The 17,216-nt window shown below is 38.9% G+C and overlaps 2 protein-coding genes across 13 annotated transcripts in view; one reads left to right on the top strand and one right to left on the bottom strand.

The window, feature by feature from the left end:
* The window catches only part of LOC108616304 (uncharacterized), a 96,477-nt gene that overhangs the window by 12,827 nt on the left and 66,434 nt on the right, over positions 1 to 17,216 (top strand). The gene's annotated exons all lie outside the window — the stretch shown is intronic.
* On the bottom strand, positions 11,286 to 12,160 carry LOC108616312 (uncharacterized). The gene is made up of 2 exons (XM_018011419.2): positions 11,977 to 12,160; positions 11,286 to 11,892 (listed from the first exon to the last, which is right to left on the bottom strand). Exons 1-2 carry the CDS (start codon positions 12,034 to 12,036, stop codon positions 11,488 to 11,490), a joined length of 465 nt encoding a protein of 154 aa, XP_017866908.1. The 5' UTR covers positions 12,037 to 12,160; the 3' UTR covers positions 11,286 to 11,487.

The raw sequence follows: 17,216 nt of genomic DNA, 5'->3' as shown, positions 1-17,216 counted from the left end.
TGTGTGTGTGTGTGCAGTGCAATAAGAAACTTGTAAGCCCGCATCTGTGACAAGGGCAACAACAACAACAACAACGGGAGCAGCAGCAGCAGCAGCGACAATATGAACAACAATCGACAAGGCAAATGTTTATGTCCGGGCAACAAAAAGACAAAAAAAAAAAAAAAAATGGGGAAGAGAAAAAAACCAACTGTTTATATATGCCCTTTGTAAGCGAAGCAGAGCAAGCGAGCGTGTGAGTGAGTGAGTGAGAGGGAGAGAGCGTGGCTTGGGCTTCATTCTGAGTATGACGACTTGGCAGCTGCGTGGCGCCTGCTGCGTGCTGCGCTAAATAAACCCACTGATATATGCTTGATAGCCCCGGCAGCCCTCGACTCTGGGCACTGGAACGGGGCCATAGTCATCGGCACTCTGACTTCCTGTCAGCTGCAGCGTCCAAGCTGCTGCTGTCGCTGCTGCTGCTGTCGCTGCTGTTGCCCGGCGGACATGTAAAAATATGGCACACGTTGCGTATACGTCACGCACAACATGCACAAACAAATGAAGGCGATGCCAGCCAAGTACAAGTGGAACAGGCATTCAATGAACTTTAAATACGCTTACAACAAAAAGCAGCTCAAGCTATTGTGAGAGCTGATGTTCAAAGAGGTGCAGGCAGGTGCATAAAGCTGGCTGAATTGAAAGCTAGTTTGTGTATTCATTCGATATTTATATTAATGAAATGAAACAAGTTTTTTTTACTGGTTAAAAGTTATGCAAATAAAAGATTTTTATATGGTTAAATATTTGTAAACTGTTTTTTCATTTGTCAAAAGTCATGAAAGCTAAATATTTGTATTTTAAATATATTTTTTTACGTTCAAAGATTTCAGTTTATTATTAAATAATATACATATCAATACTAAAATGTGTATTGTTTAAAATATCCATGTAATGAGACTTCTTTGTTTAATTAATTTAAATTTCTTTTGTTGTATGCTTAATATTTTAAACAACAAAAATTTTAGTATTGATAACAAGTCGTATATTATTTAATGATGTTAAATAATTCCATTAAGTATATTAATTATTTACTATATATTAATATTAAGTATGTGCAGAACCCAACTTTAAGTGTTGATAAAGTTGTTGTTTTGTGGAATTGCTTTCTTCTATGATGATTTCAGTTACAGAAAAATTTGTCAAAGACTTTTCAAAAGCAAACTAGATTTCGATCGATAGTCTAATCTAGCTATCCCCTTTACTATTTTTTTTATTGATATGTAAACCTGTAAAGCTGGCATATGCTTACTCTTCATGTCATTTATGTAGGAAAGTATATTGCCAACAAAAATTGCAAAATGTCGACTGGTCGTATACTTAATATTGGCAAATATATTCCATTACCTCTGGCCAACACAGTTTTTAGCATTGAATGATAGTTACATATATGTATGCTTGCCTCTACAATGATGCCATTTGAAGCATGCTCTATCCAAGCCTCACACACACTCATACAAATATCATAATGCCGAAACACAAACACACACACACACTTATATATATATATATATAGAGGATGATTCTGCTGCTGCTGCTGCTGCATAGTCGTAGACTGTCCAAAGTTATTTCATGCAATACAAAAGTGAATTGTCAAAGAGAAATGTGAAAAAGAGTGCCAGTGCTGGTGTGTGTGTGTGTGTGTGCAGGACATTCAGGCTGGTCCTTGGGTGCCTCTGCCTGCCATTGAGCCATGACGTTAGGCTCATTTATTTATTATTTCTGCTGATTGAAGTGCTATCAATAACCCAATGCAAACAATGCCGAAACGAAGCAGGAGCCGAGCTAAGGACAAAAGATTGAGTGAAGCAAATGCAAAAGAATTTGGCCAGACGTAGCCCTGGCATTAACAACATCAATTCAGCAGTTATCGGTCTATGTGTATTATATACATGTACATATATAAAAGTTAAAGCTGCGCTACGCTTGGCTTTTGCGATATCATATTGCATAAAACACTTTACTTTTTCGTTTCTTTTCTTGTGTTTTTTTTAAAGCTATTTACATAAATCAAAACTTTTTTTCTACTCTTTTTTTGTGTGAGGCTGTAAACTTTTTCCCACGTGTGCCATTCATTTACTGAATGTGTGTGTGTATACACACGTGTGTGTGTGTGTTTATATATGAGTCTTGCATTCTTTTCATACATTTTGTGTATGGACATGATTTAGTGCCAGCGACGCGCCTACCCTATAACAGCTGACCCCCGACTAATGATGTCAATCTGCGTGCTGGCGTGTGTGTGTGCCTGTGTGTGTGACTGTGTGTGTGTGCGTGCGTGTGTGTCACTTTAAACTACGCAACCTGCTGCCCGCATATTTTGGCCGAGTTTATTTGACCAACGGCGGCCCGCATATTCATCATAAAACTCATATACGTGTCTGTGTGTGTGCGTATGCGTATGTGTGTGTAGCTGCCACACATGCAAAAGCTGCTTGGCTTGGTGGTGCGTGAAACAGTCAAGAGGCTGCAGCTGGCAGGGGCCCATGGAGATTGGGTGCTCGAAATTGAAGGCAACACGGAAAAGCAATCGCACATACAAAATGTGCGCATATTTCATAAACCCCCCTCAGACTGGTTGAGCCGAGAGCCGAAAAAAAAAAAAAAAAACGAAGCAGATCTCTCCCTCACTCCTTTCTGGCCAACAACTGCGTTGCCAAAACATTTTTTTATGCGGGGTCAGGTCCGAAAAGGGTCGTTCGCCTCTGTTATGAGGCTGCTTGCCAAAAAATTACATGGCCCATTGGTCAGCAACAGTAACAACAACAACAACAGCAGCAGCAACAACAACAACAACATCGGAAGTTGTCCACTCGCATATTCATAAAAAAAAACACCTTTGATGTATGTAATTTTGTTACCGTTTTCATATTTTGCCTTTATATACATTATTGTTGTTGTTGTTGTTGCTGTTGCTCTTTATGCTGTCCCTGGCGTATTTTACTGTGCCACTGTTTTGTTATGCTCTCTAGCTGTCAGTGTGTCTGTGTGTGTGTGTGTGTGTCTCTTCATCTCTGTGTGTGTGACACAGAAAGCAGCTTGCGAGGTGCGAAAATGTGACGTAAGCAGCAGCAGCAGCAGCAGCAGCGACCATTAAATTGGGTTAACACCACCAGAAAAGAAAAAAAGTGCCAAAAACGTCATAAATAGCTAAACTACGACTAAGAGATATCCTATTAATTGGCTTCTAGAAGAAGTATGCACACCAGCTATTGCTTTCATTCTTGAATACCCTGTAAACTGAGTGGTTTGCTAAGAGTTTATTCGAGTTGCTGCTCAATTTTCTCTTTAAATTGGATTAAATAAAAGCAGATTGATATTTTACAGTTCTGAATGCATATATACTCTGTAAAATGATGGATTTGCAATCAAATTCATCAATTAGTTTTAAAGTTCGCTATTGATTTATTGATTTACAGTTATATTTTTTATTGGAAATTATTTAAAAGAAAAACCAGATCTAGCTCCATTTCTGCTTAATGCATACACACTTAACTAACTGCTTATATATTTATCAATATATTTGAAAAGTTTTGTTTTTGCTCAAGTAAATGTCGGACTAATTAGCTAGCCTATAATAATCGATAATTGCCTTATACATACACAGTTTAGTTCTTGATATAAACTGAACTTACTTCATGTTTGCTTAAGGCTGCTCAATTTTTATTTTCATTACAATTTATTTTCTTAGTATTGCTAATTAGCTACTTATTCGAGTTGTTTTACAAATGCTGCAAAACTTTTTCTGCTTACTTACTACATTGGTGGTAGTAGTAATAAAGATACCCTCTAAATTTGTCGACTTTGAAATGCTATTTGCATAATCTTCTGGTTTGCACTATTTTGCAGGATATACATACATATATAAAAACATTTGCATTTAGTGCCAAAAAGGTGTGTCCAAGGAGAATGTCAAAAAGAGTTGAGCTAGGAGATACCCTTTGCTTGCATATATTGAAGAATATGTATATAATATATGTATAGTAATATAGTAAATAAAAACACTTGACTCCAGTTTCAGTTATGAAAATATATAAAAATAAATTTAAAATATAAATTTAAATAAAAATATGTACTGTATGGCTTCTGTTTTATAATTAATAAATTCCAGCACAATCTGCCTTGCATGTGACATACGAAAAAACAAACATATCAAGATTTTACCTCCAAGAGCTGCGCCCTTTATGATGTTGAGCAAATGAGAATTATATATAAGAAAGAAAAAACAAGAGAAACTTTTGGGGCTGTTAGCACAGAATCAAGAACATATATGCTTTGTGGGCTCTTTAACTTTATGATGCCCCGCAATGCGTACTTTTATGGCAACAGGGTATTAAACAAGCCAAAAAAAAGTAAGCAAGAAAAAGATGTAAAAAACCCCCAAAAAAAATCTGTGTATAAGTATATATGGTTTATACGCGAGTATGCTTTACTTTTTGTGCTGGGGTTTCCTTCCCGTTATTTTTTTTTTTGCGCTTTGCCGGCTGCTCGACTGCTGCTGGCTGCATGGCGCCACAAGGGAAATGAGATTTGCGCCTCTGAGTATGCGTCGTGTCAGTTTCGAAATAAGTACGTGGGAATTTGGACATCCAGTGGCAGTGGGCGAGCCAGCTGGGCAGATAGGTAGGCGGGCCAGTCAGTCAACCAGGAAGGCAGGCAGCCAGGCAAGAGGTACCTTTGTGGTCGCAAAGGGACAGCAGCACTCAGACTCTGCCTCTTCCTCTCTCACACAAACCCACACACACACACAGACAAACGTACGTACGTACGTATAGAAACCACAAAGTAGTCAAACAAATAAATAAACAAAGCTCAGGCAGCAACTGAATTTTAAACTGAAATTCGCAGCTGTGAACTTGACAGAGAGAGTGAGAGAGCGAGAGAGATGGAGAGATGTAGAAAGTGATTGACCAGCAGACAGAGAGAGAGAGAGCTAGATTCCATAAATGTGCTCAATCAGTTTTCAGTACTTCTTTAATTGCCAACTAGTTAAAGTATTTGGCCAAGACGCATTAATAATTACAGTTATATCATCAATAACTAATGTCCGAAAAGTTTGTTCAATTAAGTCGTGCTGTGTCGCCACTGTGAGAGAGAGAGAGGCGGGCATATTAATAGGGCATAACTTATTGCGCTCGCTCGAGCATATTTGCTGAGCCATTTTTCGGCTCCTTCAAGAGAATATTTGAGCATGTACGAAAGCTTCTCAGACTTGGACTCATTCGACTCATTCATTCACTTGGCATCAGTTGAAAGCAACAATAATTAATGCTGAGCGACAGTTTGCTTTTGCTCTTTGGAAATTCAATGGAATCAGGGAATTTAAAATCTCTGAATGGAAATTTTCGCTTTGTGAAGGGAATATATGCCCAAATATTATACATATATACAATTTGCTGTTATATCTTATAAAAATAAAATCTATTTTTTTATTGATTAAAATTCCTTGAAGCGACCTCTTTTGGCCCAGTTAGCGGGGCTTGTTAGCCAACTTAACTCTTCTATATTATATGTTGACTTTGACGCTTCAAGTTACAGCAATAAAAGTTTGATGTCCACCGACTCTTAACTCTTTTAAAGAAGTGCCACAGCCACAGCAGCTAACATACATATAAGACAGAAAACTTTTTGGCCCAAATTCAATTCAGTTCGTTAACATATTTATTTGATTTACTGACCCAAATGTTTTTCTAACAATTCCTGGTTATTTTTTCTAAATTGATTTCATTTAGACTTAATATATGTGTTGACTTTTGGAATGAATTATACATTCGGAGCATTCGAGAGAAATTTTGCTGATGAGGCACTCTTGCGCAATGCTTATTTAAATAGTTTTCGTATTTGATTTTAATTGGAATTGATATAGTGTGACGTCTGCTGCGACAATTCCAAATAATGATTTTGATAAAAAAAAAAAAAAAGAAATAGCTTGCATATTTTCCCAGTCAAGTGTAAGGTGTTGCCCTTAAGAAATATGATTTGACTTTTGCCCTGACCTCAGAATCTTACAACCTGATACATTACAGAATTTTCGAGAATTTTATAGATGGCGCAGCAATTCGTCATGCAGTTTGGGTAGCTTTTGCCATCAAAGTAAATTTGATAGACTGTAACCTGACTTCTCACAAAACTTGTTTGATTTGAAAATGATTTTTAAAGCTTTTTGATATTTTCCGGTTGAACTGTCATATATGTCTGACTGTATCACGTTCAGCATCAATTTGTGTGGATGCGTGCTCGATTTAACTCAGTGTCTACTGTGAGTTAACTCACGCTCTTCTTAAGATGTTGAATTGAGTTAAAAGTGAATCAATATTTGTTTAACATTGATATCTATATATAGAATAACAATACAATAATAACCTTATATACTAATATCAAAACTTATAATCCTTATTACTTTAACCACATTATATAACTGTCTTCACAATGCCTGCAGCTAAATGCCTAATTGCGCAATTCGTGATAACGGGCTCAAAGCATATAATTAGAAACATCTCTAAAGTGTTTCAAGTATTTCATGGGCATTGTTCAAGAGCTGTGAGCTTAATTATTGTAAACTAAACTCAAGAGCAGCAGGAGCAGCAGCAGCAGCAGCAACAGCAGCATCGAAGGCATCTTTTAAGAGGGCGCAGCAGAAGATGAAGTAGAAGAAGAAGAAGAAGAAGCAGAAGCATAAGAGGCATTAAAAAGCTGCGTGTCCATTTGGGCTATAAGTTTTTCTTTCTTTCACTTTATTTATTTTGTTTTTTGTTTTTTTTTTTGCCATTTTCCCGGTTAGCTGACAAAGTCATCAAAATTTCACAGCCACTTGGGAAAGCAGAAAAGCGCAAAATTTTTATTGTTTTTTCATTAGGCGTCGGCGGTGGCGGCTCGGTCAATGTTCACGAATTTCGACCAGGGGCCAAAGAGCATAGAAAACCAGCCTGGCAATTGACGCCTGGGACACACGCAAAGAACGTGGCGAAGAGGTGAGCCAGTGGAGGAAGGGGAGAGGAAGGGAGCCGGACAGCGAGTAGTGGGCGGAGCGACTAGTGGGCGGAGGTGAAAGTTCGGCGCGTGGGGCTTAGGGCGTGGGGCGGGAGGCGTGATAAACATGGTCTACAGGGACTCTTTGGCTTGGAGGAGACAAGTAAATGGAAATTGTTGCTACTGCTATTTGTACGACTTAAGCGCTGAGCTTTATATTAATTTAGAAAAGGAATAAACGAATTTGTAGAGCTGATTGTGCAGGATCGCAAATATATTCTAGATATATTGACAGAAATTCGTTGGATTACAAATTAAATTGAATTTCTAGCAAAGTCTTTAAAGATAATTTGGGCTGAATTAAATACAATTTTTGATAGCTTTATAAAGAAGCTAATTTAGAAAATAAGTTAGCTAATTATTTGATAAATAAATTTAATTATTTTATATAAATATAAACATATAAATATATACATTTGTTTTAATTTAATTTATTTATTTTAATTACCATTTAGTCTTAGTATTGCCATATTTACTGCTTTACAGGGTATGACAGGTCATAAAGAACATCAGGAATACTAAAAGCACGACTTAATATCGCAGACAATTAAAGGCTGATTAGCTTACCTAACAGTTAATATGCCACATACATGTATAAATACAGGGTATTTACGAGCCAAAAACACGCGCATTGAACAGGCAAATGGATGAGCACGCGAAAAACTTAATGAACTACATGAAAAGCGGACGCGGCTGATTGTTGCTACGTTTCCTCACTCTCAAGCTGTCTGTCTCGCTCGCTCAGTGTGCGTGTGCGTATGTGTGTGAGTGTGTGTATGTGTGTATTTGTGTGTATGCTAACTAAGCGCTGCGCCATTGGGAGTTTGTTGCTGGCGCTCAAGTATGCTTAGAAAATCCTCCAGAGCACGTTTCCGGAAATAAATAAATAAAATCCAAAAAGAGAAGCTCGAGCAGGCATTGGCATTGGGAGCTGGAGCTGGAGCTGGAGTTGGAGTTGGAGCTGTGTAGCTGGAGCTGTAGCTGTAGCTATAGCTGACCAGGCTGCCTACATTCCATTGAGGGGAGCGAAAATAAAAATAAAAGTACAAAAAAAGAATAACGAAAGAAAGGAAGCACAACTAAAATAAAAGGCAAACAAACGAGCTTTGCATAGAAATTGACGTGTCCGAGAGGCGAAGGCAGGCGATGGACGTGGCGGAGGCAGAGCAAGCAACAGGGAGATATAGAGCCAAGGCAAGGCGCATAAATTCCCTTAAAATTTTAATGATACAAAATAATTTTTTGCTAACTGAAATGAATGAAGCATTCACAAATGTTGCTGCCACAAATAAATTCTCTTTGTGTGTGTGTGTGTCTGTGTATGTGTGTGTGTTGTGAATCGCTTTCTTTCTTCTGTCTTTGCTACAGCTGCAGTTGATTTGTAATTTGTAATTTAATATTAATTAAAGCGTAGCAGGAGTAGCAGCAACAGTCGCAGCATATTCTCACATTTTGGCCCGCATTTCTGGCTTTGAAGCTCATAGTGCATAGTGCTTTTAACTTGGCCAGCAGCAGCAGCAGCAGCAGGAGAAGCAGCCGTAGCAGGCTGCCAAGTTGAGGTAGCTGCTGGCCAGCAGTCAACGAACCGGAGCTGAGTAAATAATTTTATTGCAAAGACATTAAAATTTTAAATGCCTCTCACTCTCGCTTACACTCACCCTCTGTCTCGCTCACACACACTCTCTCTCTCGCTCGCCCTCTAGTGTCTGCTCTATTCAAAGTGTATATGCCTGTCTGTCGCACCTCTTTGCTTTGCGCCTGTGGATTTTGCGTCGTCAACAGCCATGCGGCATTTTCTGTTGCTCGCTCGAGTCTCCCCCCTTCCCCTCTCATTCGCCTCAAGCCCGCTCAAATCCCTGGGCTAGGGCCCACAGCTCCTTTTTGTTGTTGTTGACTGCGCCAAAAAACTTTGCCACTGGGAGATGTTGCCTGGCGCCTGTCTTGGCGTTTGCTCGGTTTACGAGCTGCTGCTGCTGCTTCTTCTTCTGTTTTGTGTTGTCGTCCAGCATGTGTGCGTGTGTGTGCGTGTGCGTATACATATATGCTTGTGTGTGTGTGTGTGTTTCTGCATTAACAAAACTCAATTTCAACTTTTCACTCTGTTCATGTGGAAAAGTTGCCAGCAGCCTCAAGTCTGGGGCAAAAATAAAAAAAAAAAGAAAAAAAAAAACAGAAAGAAAGGAATACCTAGAGAGACAATCATTATGCCCTGTACCAAATTAGTTTCAAGGTATGCCCAATGGGAGGAAACCTCATAAAATTTAACAAAGTTCTTCACAAGTATTTTTTATTTTTATTTTTATTTTTTGCGCGATAAAAAATAGGCATAATTTTTTATTTGTTTTTATGCCGCCGAAAGTTGTTTTTATTGGCCTTGCCATGAAGAAGCCAAGGCATTTGATTTGATTACAATATTTATTAAAAATATGCGAAATTTCTGGAAAATGTATGAAAAATAAGAAAAATGAAATAAGCTCAATATATATAGTACGTCAATTTTTTAGGGTATTTGTGTAGTTGATCAATGGGGGCTTAAAGCTCTTCATTTAGCTTTGCTAAAACTGAAATTGAAATACTTATTTTGATGTACGCATTTTTTTAGAAAGGAATTTTAATAAAAAAAAAGGAAGTAGAGAAAATCTGTAATGAAGATGTAGAACTCGGTTTGCATAAATCAGTTTTATAGTTATGTAAAAATAATCGTAATGCACAATTAAATATGCGCCGGACAAGGCGAAAGTTGGCAGGCGACCAGAGCGTAGAGACTAGTCCCGATGTAATTTATGCTGCCAGCGACAAAGCCAAAACACAGAGCAAGATAAATATAGTAGAGAGATAAGGAGAGAGAGAGGGAAGAGAAGGAGGGAGCGACTTGGCTTTTGGCCGGAAACCGGATGCAGGAAGACGCCATAAAGGCAGCATTTTTCATGGCTCGCCTGGCCTCAACTGCAAAACGTGTGCACGCTGCAATGGGGCGTGGCAGCAAATGCCTCTAATTAGATTGAATAAGTGCTTGGTTTCCAGTTACCCACATATATAAGTATATATATGTATTGATGTATATACACATATTTGGGCAGCTCTCATCGATAAATCAATGCTACGACAGCTGGCCGACAGACGAGGCGCTGATTGATGATCCACGAAATTACAAATTACACAAATGTTATGCGAATTGGCAGAGATAAAATCGGTCGGCACTTGCTCACCGAATCACTTAAGCGTAACACCTTATTTGCACTGCCACGCTGGTCTGTCGACCCTCGCGCCGTTTGGCTAAATGGAATTTGGCCCAATACAAAATTTGATTGATTATTGTCCATCAACAACGCTGAGGTGCCAAATTCCGACGGCTAATGCTCGAAGCTCGAAGCTAAGCCAAATGCAATCTTTTGTGAAGTGATTAAAATTTAAGATGCCAGCAGACAATTTAAATTGATTTTAAGACAGCTTGAAAAAATGATTGTCAATTTATTGATATATATGGGAATATTATAAAACTCATTTATGCTTTGGATTCTGTGGAAAACTCAAATGTAAATGTACTTTTGAAAGTAATCTAAAGCAGCCCCAATTGTATTGCTGCTTTAGTGAACAAATCCTAATGTATTTTCCATGAAATTCATATGATTTTATCGCAGCCAACCTCCTGCTAATCATTCCAGCTTTTGAATTATATATTCTATTTGCTTTTGAAATGTTTTTGCTAAGTAATAATAAAATAAAATAATAATGCTAAAAAAATTTATCAGTTCATTGGAAATCTAAGCCAATTTTTTTTTTTGGTAATTCAATTTGAATGGAATGAATATAAAATATACTTTTATATATTTTTAATAATTTATTATTATTCATTTTATTTTTGAAATTTTTCTATATATTTTAATTATTACAATTTGTATACTATTTTTATGTGACTAAAATATTTGTAAAACTTTTTTTTTTATAATATTTTTTTATATTTTATATATATTTTATTATTAAACTTTTTATAAATTATTTTAGTAATAATATTTTTGTAATTTTAATATTTTTTTCTTATTATTAATTTTGTATTTATTATATTTTGATATAAAATTCAACTATATGAGCCACTGTACATATTTATATTCAAGAAAAGAGAAGGAAAAGGCATTCCCAGTATATATATATCATTAACTTTAGTTATGCCACTTAAGACAAAATCAACAGTATATAAATAGACCATAGCTTAAAAATAAGCTTTAGTTGCTTTTGCATATGTAAATACAAAAAATCATATATTATTATACTAAATGCGTATAAAATTTCGATACACTGCATACAAGACTTTGCAATTTGAGCTACTTTTGATCTACAGTAAATCAACATTTAATCACATTATGATCTTATGCACCTGGCCACGATTAACAGTTTTTGTGTTGTTAATATGTGCTCGAATTAGACTCTGTAGTCGAATTGATGGGGATCCAGTTCGAAGCGTTTGAGGCGCTCCGCATATTGGCCAAAGAAGAAACTCTCGAGCTGTAAGATTTTAAAGTTGCGATAGTCCTGCTCGGAATGGAAGCGCGTGTTATAGGCGCAAATGCATTGGTTGGGCAATGTCTCGATATATTTGGGCAGATTCGGTAGATCCATGTCGCAGGGCATATGCAAAACGTTGACATCGGCTAGAGCGATTTGGCACGACATCAACTGTCTGGGTCGTCGAATGTGATCCATGGGTAAAGTGGCAGCCTCTAAAGCAGTCGTAACAGCTGTGAAGCCATCGGATGACTTGGGGTCCCTTACGGAGTCCGTTAGGGTCAAGGTAATGGATCTGGCCCGGCTGCTGGGCAAACTATTCTGCGGGCGGGCAGGGATTCTGTGTGTAAGAAAGAGTGAAAGAGAGAGAACAGCAGATAGGAGAAGTCTAAGAGACAGTCTTACCAATGCAATCAGTGCGCCAGCCATTGTTAGTAATATTTTAATTGGAAACTGCATTTTCATTAGGTATTCATTAATATATATATAAGTATGTGTATGTATTTGTGTTTTTGTTTTTGTTTTTTATGTCTGTAAAAAATGATGTGTGAAATGTTGAGTCGTTGTTTACTAGGACCCTAGTTGGATTTATGTTTATTATGGCAAGTCAGAGTTCGCTTAAGCCAAGCCGACGCCAAACGAAGGTTCATAAAACGCGCGCACACTTGCAAATTATGGCCAACATGTGCGCGAGGCGAAAATTGATAACCACTTGCCTGACATTTTTCACACACTATCAACACACACACATACACATATATAGCAGCACACACACACACACACACTAACCCGATATAGCATCAATTACCCACGCCATGTGTTGGTCAGACAGCAACGCTTGAAGACTCGCAGCGGTAGTTGGCTAGGAATTGAAACAGGCAAGCGTGTGAGTAGCTGGGGTAGACTAAACTATGAGATACCCAGCATTCATACTGATTTTTGTTGCTGGTCATCAAAAATATTTTAAATAATAATTCAGTCTTTGTTTAGTTCTCGATAAACCTGACTAAAAACATAAACGAAATCTAGTTTTTAAATTGATAAAGTGCAATTTATAATGATTATTTGGGCGGCACATACTTATATTAATTTGTACTAGTCTTACTCTTCTTAATCTATTAAATCAGTAGGGTATATAGTTGATAGTCCTGTCTAATAGAATATACAAATTCTATTTCTATGATAAAAGAAGTCTCTAAACAAATTTTAGTTGACTTTTATGTATAAAATATTACAAAAGTCAGCAGAAGTTTTTTTTTTTTTTTTTTTTTAAATCAATTAACTATAATTATTCCAAAAGGATATCGATTTCATTTGAAAAACTATATATACAATTTCGATTTAGTGCAGGAAACTTTTGTAATTTAAACTGATATGTACAAAATGAAAGCTTTAGTATTTTTTGGGAATTTTATATAGAGATATACTGATCAAGTTTTCCCCCTGAGCTCTTGAGAACATTTTAAGACTTTCACCTAGAAAGTACAGGGTATACAAATACATCAATTGCTTCATGGCTTGTAGGGGCTAGGGAGTGCAATGACAGCGACAGCGGATGCTAGGATATTAGAAAAGCCACACGGCCCAACAGAAGCATGTTAAGTGACAGCCAAGTGCCACACACACACACACACACACACATGCACACACGTATACGCATACTCTCTTTCACACACACTCGCTCGCCCACACACAATGGTCAGCACTGATAATGACCAACGCTACAGATCGATATGGAGCATTTCAAGTGTGAAAATAATATGACAGGAGTAATCAAGGCGACAACTGGGGAGCAAGCCCTAACCGAAGCTAACAGAATTTGCGCACAGCCATTGATATTGATTTCAAACGCGGTAAAATGCGTCGTATACGCAACGTGGCAAAATGTGTAGCGCCGGCGTCGGCATCGGCGTCGACATCGGCCTGGAAGCCAAGGCAACAGGAAATGGGCAAAATAACTGTGCGGAAATGTTGAGAGCGCATTGCAATGCGTCCCCAGTTGAATGACTGGCTGGCTGGCTGGCTGGCTGGCTAACTGGTTGACTGTGCTGTTAACACATGTCACTGGGCCATAATTGCAAGCCATATATACAATATGTGTGTGGGCGAACTGGAGCTGGAGCGGTAACTGGAAATAGAAATGGCGATGGGAAGTGGAGATGTGAATGAGCCACAGACAAGCTGGGAATGAATGACAATTGTTTTGACACGCCTGACAGCTGGCGGGGCGAAGCATGGCCAAAACGATCAGAGGCAGCTGTCAAAAGCAGACAACAGCTGCCATCACACACACACACATGCGTGGAGAGAGAGAGAGAGAGTGGGAGAGAGAGCGAGGGAGCTAAAGCACAGACTATGCACAGGCTGATAAAATTCATAGCACCCGTTAACACACGCACACATTCACACACCCACACACACACGCACACACACACTCCCACACACACTCCCACACTTAAATTGAATTCTTCATGCTGTTTGACGTCAAAAGTTGATGTGAAAATTAGTTTGTTGTGCGTTTTTCGTTGAAATGCAACTCAATTAGCAAAACTTTAAGCAGTTTTCAATTATGCAAAAGCAATTGCAAAGCAGGTCTACTATGTGTAAGCTCTGCCAGTGCCTTGGCAGTTAATTTCGCATTCAATTTACACAACGGCAGCAGCACATGACAAACTGTAAGCTCCAAAGCGGAGCTAAAGCTGGAGTCAATGCAGGCAGCGTTTAGCCACTTAAATTGGCAACGTGTAGCAAAGCCAAACCAAGTGCGTTTGCCACGCAACGAGCGCTGCTTGATTATGGCTCTTATGGCAAACCTAACAAATCTCTTTAGTTGACAGCTCTCAAAAAGTCCCAACCATTGATTAATAATCTCTCTCTGTCTGTCTCACTCTGACACACGCTCTCTCTCTTTTTCTGTCGCTCTGCTGGTCTACATTTTTGCCGACTGCATGCCACATGGGTGCTGTCTGGCTGCCTGACTGGTTGCTAGGCTCCCCAGCTGGCTGGCTGGCTGGCTGGCTTGCCTTGTTGCCTATGCCTAAAGCTGCCTCTGGATAGCACATATATTTAGCCTGCGACAGCAAATTTGTTGCCAGCTGCAAGTGTTGACCCCTTCCTGCTCCGGTTGCTGCTGCTCCTGCTGCTGCTCCTGCTCCTGCTCCTGCTCCTGTTCCTGCTTTTGCCCCTTATCCACTGTTCAAGCACTTTTATAGCTGCAACTGACGCTATGCTGCCCGCTACCCGAACTTTGTTGCCTTTTGTAATACCCTGCGCGAGTTGGCAAAGATGAAGTGTGGTGTAGTTTGCTTTAAGTCAAGATTCTTTTGTTATAGCCTAGACAAAATATTTTTACTGTATAAGCGATGCTAATTATATAGCTACATAGCTTAAACTCCACGATATCATAACAGGCAGTCTTGTATATATACTAATTCTTGGCGTCCTACTGTGCTTCACTACTACGTGCTCTTTTTCGAATTTCTCGCAATTTCTGGTCGCTTCGCTATGTCAACTGACCCCCACAACGACCCTGTTCAAATGCCAAAATAGCCATCCCACTCCCACGCAGCAGCCGCTGTGACTACGTTCGGCAACCATCTTTGTCTCACTCTCGCGGAGTGAGAACTGAGAAACATTGCCACCAACACGCAAATTCACTCCAACCATATCTCCACAACAACTCTGTACACGCTTTCAGTCTCTCACCAATACTACTGTAAGAGTGGGAGTCTCTGCTGTTGGACTGAGCTGTTGACTTCACAGTCTCGCGTTATATTTATATGCATAAGGCAGGCTATACTTATATTTATATGTCTTATAACTCAGTTGACGGCTCAAGTAGTAATTCTGTTTTGAGATTTGTAGAGTTAAGAGCCTTGGAAACCGTTCTTTAATTTTTTTCCGATTTCCAGTTCATTTCCATTTATTTACATATTTTGCTCTATGAATGGAAAATATTTCCAATTTCATGTATTATGTATAATAATAAAATAGAGTTAATAGGATAGAGTAAATTTTTATTATTAATAAAGGAATTTCAATTTGCCTTTGAATTGAAGTTTTATATACCATGCTCAGATTACCATCTGAATCAATTTTAAGCGCTTTCTCTTTGCTCCAGTTGTCAAGTTTAAATTTCTCACTTGCAAATGCAGCATATCGCTCGTGTAGTCGTGCATGCCCACGTTCTTTGAATATTTATGCTTTGTTTTTGTTTATTTTTTTTATTGTTCTTGACGTCGCTCGTAGTTGTATTTCATTTTGTTTTGCTTTTTGCACGAAGCGAACCTTTTGTTTATTTGCGCTTCGGCGGATCACAAAAACTATAATAGCAGCAGCAGCAGCAGTCCGGGTTCGGGTCCGGGTCCGGGTCTGGGTCTCATTCCAGGACATGCAGCAGGACGCGAATGCGAAAGCGGACTCTGGCACCTCGGCACAAAAGCGAAGCACCGTCTGTGCAGCTAAAGCGCAGCTAACAAAAATGTTTATGTGCTGCTGGCGCTGTGCTGGAAAGTGGGCTGCTAAAAAAAAGGTGATGACGCGGGGAGTGGGGAGAGGGGGGGACGTGGCAAGATTGTAGTATGCACGTATGTGCAGTTATAAATTGCAGCTCGCGCGCAACGTTTGCCAGTCAGAGGAAGTCTGAGCGAATCGGCATACGAGATGGCGTCAAAAAGAGAGCCCAAACAAGAATGGAGTGTGAGAGAGAGAAAGTGAGAGAAGAGGGAAGAGCAAGTCCGAGTGTATAAACGAGCGAGTGCAGGGGGCTGGCTAGTTGGGTTAGTTGTTGTGTGGCAAAGCCACAGGCAGAGCGCGAGGTCGCCCCAGCTGCAGGTGATGCATCTGTGGTTGTCCAAACACGCTGCGTATGTGTGTGTGTGTGTGTGTGTGCGTGTGACGTGTAAAGGGCGGAAAATAGTTAGTGTAATAGAATTAACAAAACAAAATAAAAGCTAAGCACAATTAAATATTTGCGCTGCCAGCCAAAGCAGAAATGTGGTGTGGCAGCAGCTGCTGCACCACAACAATTGTTGTTGTTGCACCTAGAAATATTGCCAAAAATTCAACTGACAAACAAAACAATTGCAATAGGTGCGAGACAGGTCATCATTTAGCTGCCACATGCAACACACTGTGTCAACATGACAATTTTAGTCATCAAAAGACCATTAGCAAATGTTTTTGTAACAAGCACAAGCCCAAAAAGTGGAAAGTGAATGGATATATATATATATTTTTAATGGCACTTGTTCAACTTTGTAGTAAAATTTGTTGGTCAGGGTATTTGCTAGTCGAGTACTCTCCATTAGATCACTTTGTTTGTTTCAACGTATTTCAGCTGCGGTTGGCTCCATTTATGTTTATTTGCATTTTGTATTCTGCAATTTGCATTTCGCCAGGTGGGCGTGGCACACTCAAACGCCCTGCTCCGACAGCCATCAATATGAATCGCTTCAATAAATAACATAAAGCGTAACAATGCGGGAACCTGAACCCAAAAAGAAAAAAAAAAGTAGGAGGTTTAAGTGCTTTTAATTTGATTTTTATTTACCTGGAAAACACAAAAACGAAAAGAAAGCAGATGAAGCGTACAGCTGCAAAGCCCTTGACTAAATATATGCATGTTTATGTTTATATACACAGAG

The sequence above is a fragment of the Drosophila arizonae genome, chromosome 5 (genome assembly GCF_054131065.1).
Source record: "Drosophila arizonae isolate 15081-1271.41 chromosome 5, UAZ_ARI_1.0, whole genome shotgun sequence".
NCBI classification, from domain to species: domain Eukaryota; kingdom Metazoa; phylum Arthropoda; class Insecta; order Diptera; family Drosophilidae; genus Drosophila; species Drosophila arizonae.
The sequence above is the reverse complement of the archived record's forward strand: the minus strand, read 5'-3'. Positions and strand labels throughout refer to the sequence as shown.